The sequence below is a fragment of the Artemia franciscana genome, chromosome 10, assembly GCF_032884065.1.
Source record: "Artemia franciscana chromosome 10, ASM3288406v1, whole genome shotgun sequence".
NCBI lineage: Eukaryota > Metazoa > Arthropoda > Branchiopoda > Anostraca > Artemiidae > Artemia > Artemia franciscana.
Window position 1 is genome coordinate 15,471,347 of NC_088872.1, and position 12,033 is coordinate 15,483,379.

Here is a 12,033-nt window from a genome sequence, read left to right on the forward strand (position 1 = left end):
CAAATTTTATTGTAAGTTTTATACCAAAAGTTTTAGGTCTTTCAAATGTAACTGTTCTATGGAAAGGGAACTGATTAAAGGACAACACCTGAAACAAAACAGTAAATTTACACTTAAAGATGAAAAAAAAAAGATAATAATAATAAAAAGAATTGATTCTCTGCTTATTTTAAATGCTATAATGACTGCTTTTGTAATTCCAATCCAGCTCACCCAGATTTAACAATTAGGGGAGCATGAGGGACAATTGACCTATTCCTAGATTTTGGAAGTTGTTTTTTTTTGGGGGGGGGGGTATTAAATTGAAAATATTGAAGAAAAAAACATAGCCCTGAACTGTAGCCTATATAAACATTTGCTCATTTTTTGGCACAATGGACTGACTGTTGATGAGAATTAAGCATGTTAAATAATGCAAACCCATAGATCAGCAAACATTTCTACATAATTTGGCCTATGGTTATTTTTAGCCCCATTTAAGGAGGGGCTGTGACAAAACTGTGACTTAAGTGTTTATTATATTTGAAAAGAGCAAGGAATAGGGATTTGTTTTACTATGTGTATTTTTTTCCCTAAAGACTTCTTTTTCAGGTTAGGCATAAATATTCTATAAACATACCAAAAAGCCTCTCATGACCTAATTCAAGCTCTGTGCACAGTCCTGAAGGCTCTATTTATCTATCTCAACTACTTTACATGTTAAAAAAATTCCATCATCTAGGAATTTAGGGCAAGATTTGTATTGACAGACTATTCAGGTAGCTAAGAAATAAACTTACCTCTTTAGTTAGAATTGCATCCTGAACACAAATTTAACATGCATTTGTACTGGAAATGGACTTATACTCCTACCCCTATGTATACCAGCTCAGGGTAGGGTAGGCTACATTCCAATTCAGGGTATATATTTGCTCATTAAGGGGGAAGGGCTGAAGTTGTTTCTGACAAAATTTGAATACAGAATGCAATTCTGATGGTAAATTTATGACAATTCATATTATTCACTTACCAATAAAGTGAACATACCACTTGATGCCTTTTTTATGCTCTTTACAAATATAATAATTGCTTCTATTGCAAGTTCAAATTTAAGCACTTTTTGACCTAACTTAACCTACCCTAAACTAACCTTATTGTAAATAATTTTAGCACTTAGAAAATGTAGCATTATTTTTTTGAAAACAACTGAGAAAAAATGGCACTGATAAAACCTAGTATTATTACCTTAACCTTAAAATTACCTTAAATCGCACTGGCCGGCGAATAAGGTTGGGTGAACATCCTGTAGATTCGCCGGTTGAGTGATGGAGGTGGAAGTGCGTTGTCTAGTTCCGTTGAGTAGATCCACTGGCCTCCCAGTGTAGTTTCCACTCCATCGCTGCCCAGTCTTGGTCAATTGCTTTTTTGAAGTTGTCAACAGTTTTGGACTGAACTGTTTCTTCACTAAGGGAATTCCACAGTGGAACAGCACGAGTTGAGAAGAAGTTGGAACGTTCTCTCCGTGAGCTTCTTTGTTGCTGGAGCTTCTTGGTGTGGCCCCGGGTGTGGCTAGAGAGCGACTTATTAAAAAGCCCTGGTGTGACACCATTCTCCAGCAGCTTGTGGGTCAGGATTGCATCTCCGCGTTTCCTCCTGTACGTCAGGGTTGGGAGCTTGAGTTTCTTGAGGCGTTCAGGGTACGAGAGGTTCTTACATTTGGTTGGTAGTTTTGTAGCCCTCCGCTGAACGCTCTCAAGGATCATCTTGTCCACGACATAGTGGGGAACGGCAAGAGAGACTCCGTACTCAAGTTGCGGTCTGACCAGTCCTGTATATAGCTTCCTGATTGTCCTGGGAGATCTACTGGTGATATTACGTCTGATGAGACCAAGGGACCTGTTGCCTTTTGCAGCTAGGTATTTGCTGTGACTATGGAATTTCATTTTGTCATCAACAATGACCCCAAGGTCTCTTTCTTCGGTGACAGTTTCCAAAGTTATGAGCTTCCCAGTACGATCTGTCATTGTATATGTCATTCCTGGGTTCTTAGGGCCAAGATGTAGGACTTTGCACTTTTCAGCATTAAACTCGAGGGACCAGGAAGAGGACCAGTTGTTGAGGGTGTGCAGATCTGCCTGCAGAGCTGCGCACTGTTGGTTGTTTGCGACTGGGCCAAACAATTTCGAGTCGTCTGCAAACAGTTTAAGGTCATTTTGCACTGACTGGGCTGAGTCATTGATGAACATGTTGAAGAGGGTAGGTCCCAGTTTAGTTCCTTGCGGAACTCCGCTGAGCACTGGAGTTGGGTTTGACATGATTTGATTCCCCTCCTCATCATACATCATCACCCTCTGTATTCTATCCTTGAGAAACTGGATAATCCATTCTCTTACATCTTGGTGGAGTTGATAGAACTCTAGTTTCCTTTCCAGGTACGAGTGTACTACCTTCTCGAAAGCTTTGGCTTGGTCCAGCAAGAGTACGTCAACTGGAAGGCCTTCCTCAATCATCTTGGTGATTTTGTCAGAAAACAACCAGTAACTCATAATTTAATTGAAAATTTGTCATTTTCAAGAGCTCAAAAAGTGCTTAAATTTGAATTTGCAATAGAAGCAATTATTATATTCATAAAGAGCATAAAAAAGGCATTGAGTTGGATATTCACTTTATTGGCAAGTCAATTGTATGAACTGTCATAAATTTACTAGTATGAGTAGGCTATAGAGGTAATTTTGAACTTTACCCTCACCCCTCTAATGTGCAAATATAGCCTAGACCCTGAATTGGATAGGCTATATAAGGATGAGGTTAATTTCCTTTCTGACACAAATCCATGCTAAATTTGGATTAAGGACACAATTCTGACTATAAGCATAAGTTCATTTCTTAGCTATCTGGATGGTCTGTTAATATAAACCTTACCCAAATTTTACCTCTAGCCAAATGATTCTTGACATGGAGCACAGGCTCCACCAGTAGGGCATAACATTACTTTAGTAGGTCATTTGCAGGACATGTATTACTTTGCTGACTATAGCCAACTCTAGAGGCTTAATTTTGAAGGAAAAAAAATCAAATGAATGCCACCACATTCATATCCACTTAAAAAGAAAAAAACATGGTAGCACTAATACCATGACATGATTTGTATAAAAGGCTGTGTAGACATAGGCTATACCCTAGCTAGAAGACAATTCAAAAAAATATCCCTAGTTAATAGCCTTTTAAGTTTCCTTCAGGTAAAGCTGTGTTCAACTTTAAGTAATAAAATTTAAATATCATTAGAAGGAATCTAATTTTTAAAAATGCCTAGGTTGGGCATGCCCAGAATTGGCTTGGAAGCATTGCTTTTGGCCTAAGGCCAAGAACTTAGCTTACTGGCAGAGTTTTACTATCAGGTTACATACTATTTTTCAGCTTGTTTAACGAGATCCAGGGCTTGATTCAGCTTCTTGTTTTCCATCCTTTTAAGAGTTTTTTACATATGCATTTAAACTTATAGACCAATTCTAAGTCACCAGCTAAGATTAAAATCCAAAATAATGAGAGCTCAGAATCATTGAATTGTTCTATATGGATAGCTAATGAACGGTAAAGAGTCATCTAGCCATTTTCTACCTTCCTAATCACGATTTTAAGGTAGCCCTAAAGACTTTGGACATTTAAAAGTTTTAAGGTTGAGGCAACTCAGAAGTGATGTCCCTTCCAATATCAGTTATTGAAATGAAAGCAGCAATCTTCCATAGCTCTGTTTTCAGGCCACCCGCGTTCATAACAGGTTGCGCACATCATGGTTTTGAGTGCCGGGTTCAGTATTCAGAGTTTTATTAATTAATAAATACAGAATGGAAATACAACACTCTTATTTCCCCTTGAAAGGCTCCATGGCCAGGGATAAAAAAAAAATATGATATAAGCACAACTGAAAAAAAGAGAACAATAGCCAAATAATATACAAGATTAAAAAGAGAACATACCTGAGGCCTGGGAGTCAAAACACAGAGAAGACAATCATACATCAAGAAACAAACACTCGGGGGACATCAACTCCTCAGAGGAAAAGGGGGAGAAAATGCTATTCTGCTTGATTCTTAACCAATTGGTCCTTAAAAATTCTTGTCTTCTAAGAACCTATATATATATATATATATATATATATATATATATATATATATATATATATATATATATATATATATATATATATATATATATATATATATATATATATATATATATATATATATATATATATATATATATATATATATATATATATATATATATATATATATATATATATATAAATATTTATATAACGAAAAGAGAAATCATCAATGCAACAGCACAAACACATTAAAAAAAAGAAAAAAAAAGGAGATAGAAGGAGAAAGGGAAAACTGTTTTCCTAAATTAGTGATTAATATAGACCAGCACTTGAATGAGGCCTTAACCCTACTCATCCATACAACCACATAGGTCAAACAGCATAGCCATACACAATCAACCATAAAGAATAATCCATGGACAGGCAGTCATGTCGTCAATAAGTATAAGTCGTCATTTACCAAACAATAAAAACAGTAAAGACAAATAATTCAGAGGCAACAACCCAACACAAGGGCTCATCAGGAGAATATACTTGCCTATAGGGTTTCGGCACTTTAATATATATAATATTTTATATAATTAATATAATTAATATATTTTATATGATATAATTTTTGATTATAATAATTTTATAATTAATACATTTTATATAATATATATATATATATATATATATATATATATATATATATATATATATATATATATATATATATATATATATATATATATATATATATATATATGTATATTGTACCTCTTTGGACTCTGATCAATCAGGGACTATTCCGGGAATGATCCTAAGAGATTAAATCATTATCACTAAAAATAAACAAGAACCGAATACCCTAAGCCAAACCACACACATTGCAAACAACATGAGAAGTCCAAAATGAAGACACATTAAATACGTATTTCGCAGATGACGGACATATTATACGTTGTTGAAAATCAAATATTTGCAAGAAATTTCAATCTGTATATCTAGAGAGATAAAAGTAGATCCTTTGGGCACGTATCGCCTCCAACACTGTCCATCTCTATTCCCAACACTATGTAAATAGACATGTTGGACCTATTTCAACTCAAAGCCATACCGGGGTATTATTTGGAATGCTGCGAATTACAATATAATTGTATTAAATGAAAATATGCTAAGTACATATTTCAAAAATTATGTTTGGTTTCTACTGAAGTATGTATTTAAGGCTTTTTTAGCCTTTGGTCATACATCTGCTATAACTTATTACCCAGTATGGCTACTGTTAAACTATGTAAATTAAAAATCTAGCAAGCATCTTAAAAAAATGTGTTTTTCATGAAGCAGAAATTAAAATTTGTAGCTAAAATGAGCAGAATTTATCTCCAAGGAATATTATATATAAAACGATCAGAAACTACTATAGCGAACACATCGACCTTAAATGAACAAAATTGAAAACGAACATAGAAGCCTAACTAAAACAAAAATTAACACTAGTAACATCGGCGTTGTCGACACCAAATAGTATCAGATCCAAAGTTCGAGATATGCACCTTAATCAAATATGTCAAAGAATTATACCTCCGAGGCTGACATGATTTGTGCAGCTCTAGAGGTAAGGACCTTAGGTTATGCAAGTAGATTCTATGAATCGGAGCCTTCAGATATAAGCTTTTAATTAGAAAACGTAGACATATTTCAATTTCTCGAAATATTTTTATTACTAAAGATTTTCAATTTGTATGATTGAAGCCCAAATAAAGCAATTGGCCCCGTGGTCCCTCAGACATCCTCCTCCTTGTTGTCCCAAAATTTTTTAGAGAAATATGTTAAACCTTATTGAGATCGAAGGCATGGAGGGAGCATTTACTTACATGTCTGAGAGCCCAGAGGTATTTGTTTGGCCTGAGACCCCATCATCCCCCCCTCATTTTTTTAAAGAAAGGTAGACACGTCACAAATTATTGAAATCAAGTTTATCCAAGGATTTTTCTGTGTGTCGTTGAGGTAAAAATTGGTGGTTAAAAAATGAGGTCAAGATCATTATTGAGGTTATGGTTTAAATTGATGTGTCATTGAGGTTAAAAGGGTTAAAATTGAGGTCTTAGGTCCCTTCGTCTCTAGCCTCAATTTTCAAAACATTCCAGGTCTACTTAAAGAAGGCCCAAATAAAGGTCATTCGGTCCTTGACTCCTCCAAGCCTCCCTATCTATTTTTTTTATTGACAGATACAAATATTAAACCTTGTTGGTCAGAGTAATACAAAGTTTTTAGTCTGTAAGGCCAAAAAGTAGGCTCTTGGGCTGAAAACATTTTAAGAGCTTACATGCGTCTTTTTTTGCAACAGGAATAGTTGTATCGTTTTTAGTGACTATGCAGGCAAAATTACAAAAGAAACATGCCAAATAAAAAAAATAACAAGTGTAATGAATCTCTTGCAAAAGGTGTTTGGCAGTATCATAATATCTAGAGGACAAATGAATAGCCCAGACAATGAAGAACAAAGAAATATATGACTAGAATACTAGCGATAATGACAAGTACATCGTGTCAAAATTGAAAGTGAAGAACAAAGAAATATCCGGTTAAAAGATTAAACGAGCCAGAATTAAAACGAGTAAAATCAGAACTGAAGAGCAAAGAACTATGCAATTACATGACATGTGACGGCAGCGAGAATTACAAGGGACAGTGAGAATCAGAGGGTGTCAAAATATTTTGGAAAATTGGTGCCCTGGGATTTTGTGGCCTGCAAAAACGATCCACAAAGATGACAAGTTTGGGAAAATTTGTTTTGAACTTTAATTTTGGGAGAAAAAAGAATCTGAGTGACTTCACATGCCACATTTAAGAGCACATTTCAAGAGAATAAATACATCATTCCTCCCTCCCCGCCCTTGGAATTGATCACAATGTTAATATATCTATTACGTGTGGAACATTACAAAAGAAACATAGCTAAGTGCAAAATACCACGTATAATGTGTATATTTACAAAAGGCGATTTAAGTAGTTTTATAATGCCTAGATGGCAAATAAAGAACCCAGACCGTCAAATATGACATTTCTGGCCACAGCGACATTTCACAACAATCTAAATAGGCCACAACTTTTAGGAAGAATTCGTATTTCTCCTAGGGTGGTTCCATCGAGCTATATTGACGCCATGACATCAAGGAGAGGCTCGCATTGTCTGCGGTTAGAAGAAAAGTGACAATGAGAATCAATAATTAGAGGTAAGTGACTATGAGAATCAATATTTGAATTTTTCACTCTAAATTCATATTATATCTTTCATATTGATTTTTACACTCTAAAGATATATTCTAGCTAAGGAGAATTTGAGAGACCTTCTCCAATGCCTAGTATAGGTCTTTTTCTCTGGATGTTTTTACTAGCGCCATCTTTTTTCTTATATTGACTAGCTCGCCATCTACATTGCCTATTTCTTATAGCATCATCTTTGTGGCTCTTCATATAGCGCCGGTCTATAGGTGCCAAGTATCTCTTTTCCAGAAGTCCACAGATTAAGTACACTGAGTCGTTTATCTTCTACATTTAGAGAAACCTTTTATCAAGTGCCATTCATTAAGTGCTGATTTTTTCTCAGAACAAGCAGAAGAGGGGAAGGAACCCCCCCCCCGGAAGTGCCGTATTGTACCCGCCGGTATTCAGTTACCCGTAAATTGCGGGGAATAGGTGAGGGGGTCCTTACGCTTCCCTTGTTCCTGGGTTATTTCAGTAACTTGGGTATTCAGTATTCATTCAGCGCTCGGCGCGTGCACTTGAAATAGACATTCTTGGATTATTATTAGCCTGCCCTAGGGGTAACGACTTGTGCTTGCTAGCAGACTGATTGCAGAATAGTTACGGTAGTGACGTAAACATGGCTGGCTGCAGTTATGTTTATGCGCCGGTATTGAACTTTATAGAAATGGCGCTGCGATATCAAGACAGCGTAGCGAAAGATGCAACAGTGAATACAGCGGCGAAGTTTTTTACGAGAGAATGTTATGGAACAGTGTAATCCTTCCGTCTCAAAATGATTGGCCTCGTTTCCCTCAGCCCGAGAAATCTTTACACCGGGTTTTCATCAGCATTCTACCTACCTCCAATTCCTGTTCCAAGCACACCTACCATTGTACCTACCATTCCTGTTCCAAGCAGAAGCAGTTTGTCAAAAGACACGCTAGTGATGGAGGCATTGATCATATTCAACAGATTAAATCCGGCCTGGTTGCGTACATGAACAGCCCCAAGTCGGCAGCTACTCTCGTCAACTCCCTCAGGTCCTCCCCTGATATAAGTGCTTCTTTTCGTGAGGAAAATTTCTTCGCGATCGCCAAGTTTGTGCCCCTTGCCACAACAGATGATGATATTCTCTCTGTTAACTCCAAATTAGTCAGTGCCAAGCGATATGGTCAATCTGAGACAATCAAACTTACCTTTAGTGACGCTGACTCCCGAAATGCAGCAGTCAAATATGGGTTATTCATTGATTATACTCACATAAAAGTCCTCCCATTCAGACAAAATCCCAAGCGATGCTTCAAGTGTCAGTCATTTGATCATCTTGCTAAAGATATTACCAATAACATGCGATGCTCCAGATGTGCTGGACCCCACGAGAACAGTAGAGAAAGCTCCTGCGATTCCCAAACAGTGAAATGCGCTTTGTGCCCTGATACTAATAATAGCCACTCTAGCTTTAGTCTACAGTGCCCAGCAGTCTGACGAGCAATGCAGAAAGTTTCTCCTCAAACAAGAAAATGAATGAACTGTCTATATTTTACCGCAATGTTTACTGCCATAATGCTGCCAAATTGGACTACGTCAAGAACTTGTGCCTCGCATATAATATTGTTTGCGTCCATGAACACTTGTTAACTACCGATAATTTTGGGCTCTTTCAGTCGGTTCCTAACAAATCCGTGCACATTCATGAGGCTAAGCGCTTTAGCGCCAAGGGCCGGCCTAGTGGTGGACTTACAATATTCTTTGACGAGAGCATAGACTGTTGTAAACTTGAGTCGTGCGATTTCTATATAGCAGTTGAGTTACCAGGCCCAAGTGCTTTCACGCGAATCAATGTATACCTACCAACTAACATGAACACGGATCGTAGTGAAAGACGGTATGCCGAGGCTTGCGGTCGAATTGGAAGGCTACTCCGTAGGCTGGGAAGCTCGCGTTTTTTAGTTTGCGGTGACTTCCAGTGTGACCCCTTCTCGAAAGGAAAGTTACAGGACGTTCTTATGGCATGTATTCCGAGTGACTGTTCTCCATATATTAAAGATCAAAACTTTATGTTCATTCACAATTCAGGAAGCACAAGTAATATTGATCACGTCTTTTCTAACTTTTCTATTCCCTCGCCTGTACATGTGGATTCAGAGCATACCGCAAGTGATCATCTTGCTCTTAAGTTTAATGTTCCTTTTAGTCACGATGTGAAATCAAAAAGGCCAGACTATACAGAAAGACGGGAGTGGAAAAAGATTAACCTCAGTCTGTACCAGTCGACGTGTGACGAAATTTTGGACAAAATAAAAGTCCCGTGCGTTCTTGTCTATGGGTGCGATGACAAGATTGCACTCAATTCATACTGCGCTGAAATTACTCACGCACTAAAACTTGCTGAGTCTGCAGCCGTACCTAGTGCAGTTATTAGGAAAGGTACAAGGAAAAGAGGATGGAGTGACCATCTTTACGTGAAGCATGCCAAATGGAGGTCTAAGATGTGGTATTCTGTGTGGCGCGATTCCTGCAAGCCGAGGACCGGCACTGTCTTCAATCTCAGTCGTAAAACAAAAAGAGAATACATCATGTGTGGATGAGCTGAAAGTGAAGCAAGCAGAAACTGCTTCGGAAGAGGCTATCCGTGACCCACAAAATATGTTGGAAAAATTCAAAAGTAGTAAAGTGCAGTCCAAACCATGTGCCATGATACCTTAGGAACAGTGGTTAAGACATTATTCGAAGGTCTTCGGGTCTAATGATAATCCCTTGGAAAAGGAATATGATGAATCGCTTAAATCGCGTCTTGATTTACTGCTGAAAAAGAGAAATCCAGCTAAAGGTTAACAAGGCTCCAGGTGTTGATGGTGTCAGTGGTAATCATCTGCGCAATGGTTCACCGCTTTTGATCCAGCATATGCAACTACTTTTTCAGATGTGTATAGACAGTGCCACCGTCCCCAAATCTTTTTTTACCGGAGTTGTTACAAACATCCTGAAGAAAGAAAAAACGCAAATGAGTGTGGAGGCTACAGGCCGATTACTGTCTTAAGTACATTGAGCAAGGTGCTGGAAAAATTGGTCCTTCGCGAAGTTATATCGAAGTGTGTGATAGACTACAGGCAGTTTGGGTTTCGAAAGCATCTCAGCTGTGCTTTCACCCATAGACTTGTAAAGCGTATTTTTGTCAAGGCTGATTCACTTGAGTTATCCGTACATACATGTAGTGTTGACATTTCCGCTGCATTTGATTCCACACCTTACTAGATGCCGGTGTGAACCCCCATATAGTAGCTATGTTATCATTTTGGTACTCTAATAGCTATATAAGAGTGAAACTTGGGCTTGAAAAACTCAGCGAGCCAGTTAAACTAAAGAGAGGACTTCGACAAGGCTCCGTCTTAAGTCCGATATTATTTAACACGTTGACTTCTAAGGTTACAAAACAAATTTCTGACGGGCTAAGATTTGATGCTTGTGATTTGAGTTTAATAAGCTATGATGATGATTTACTTAAGTTGAGTTTCTCATTGAGTGTACTGCAGGATAATTTAGACGAGCTTGTATCTGGTTATAGCGCTATTGGTCTACAAGTCAATGGCCAGAAAACCAAATTTCTGGTTTTCAGCTCTGCAAAACAAGAGGCACCAGCACCAAATGTATCCGTAGATGGTGCTACTATTGAACCGTCTTCTTCGCTCAAATATTTAGGTCTTCGGTACGGCCGAGATAAGCAAACAACAAGAACTCTTTGCCTTGATACCCTTGTGTCTAACCTGCGAGTGAGCTATGCTAAACTCGCCCCGCTGAAGTATTCTTACAATCGGCAAATTTTGGCGAGATTGTACAGAGCAGTGGCATTACCGCATGTCCTTTACCTTTCCCCGCTTTGGGAATGGTTCACAGAAACAGAGAGACTAAAAGTTAGGTCCGCATTTTGTAGATATTTGAAGTTTTTGATACGCATACCCCTATTCGAGAGAAACTCATTTCTTTTGAATAAGTATCAAATTCCAGATCCCCGTGAAGCTGTGGCAGAACAGGAAACTAATGCTAGAAAAGGTGCCCTTGAGCACCTTTATGATTTCCTGCTGTTGCACGTCATATACGAGCTATGAATGTATATAGTGAATGTAATCTAATCATTTAATCTTGAAGTATTGTTTTTCGCCTTTTTCTTTTTCCTTTTTATTTTTTTTCTTTATACTCCGCCATGTTGTTGTTCTGATGGTGGGCTAAAATAAACTATCTATCCATCTATCTATCTATATATATATATATATATATATATATATATATATATATATATATATATATATATATATATATATATATATATATATATATATATATATATATATATATATATATATATATATACATTTGCTGTTTTACATTTGCTGTTTTTTTTTCATAGGCATGTATTTTGGGGGTGATACCTGACGCGGGGATGCCATGGATATTCTGTGGTAGCCACAACACTGTGCTGGGTAGAGAATTTAGAGTGGCGAAACCCTATATAGGCCAGTGTATTCTCCTGATGAGCCCTTATGTTGGGTGTTGCCTTTGAATTATTTGTCTATATTATTTTTTCTATTGTTCGGTAAATGACGACTTATACTTATTGACGACATGACTGCCTGTCCATGGATTATTCTTTATGGTTGATTGTGTGTGGCTATGCTGTCTGACCTATGTGATTGTATGGATGAGTAGGGTTAAGG

General features: G+C 37.4%; 1 protein-coding gene and 1 long non-coding RNA gene across 2 annotated transcripts in view; one reads left to right on the forward strand and one right to left on the reverse strand.

Moving 5' to 3' along the window:
- The window catches only part of LOC136031830 (gamma-soluble NSF attachment protein-like), a 77,342-nt gene extending 73,776 nt beyond the window's left edge, over window positions 1-3,566 (reverse strand). The window contains exon 1 of the mRNA XM_065711658.1: window positions 3,387-3,566. Coding sequence (XP_065567730.1) covers window positions 3,387-3,442 — 56 coding nt within the window. The 5' untranslated portion in view covers window positions 3,443-3,566. The remainder of the gene's footprint in view (window positions 1-3,386) is intronic.
- Window positions 1-12,033, forward strand: part of LOC136031832 (uncharacterized) — a 275,292-nt gene that overhangs the window by 162,603 nt on the left and 100,656 nt on the right. The window lies entirely within an intron of this gene.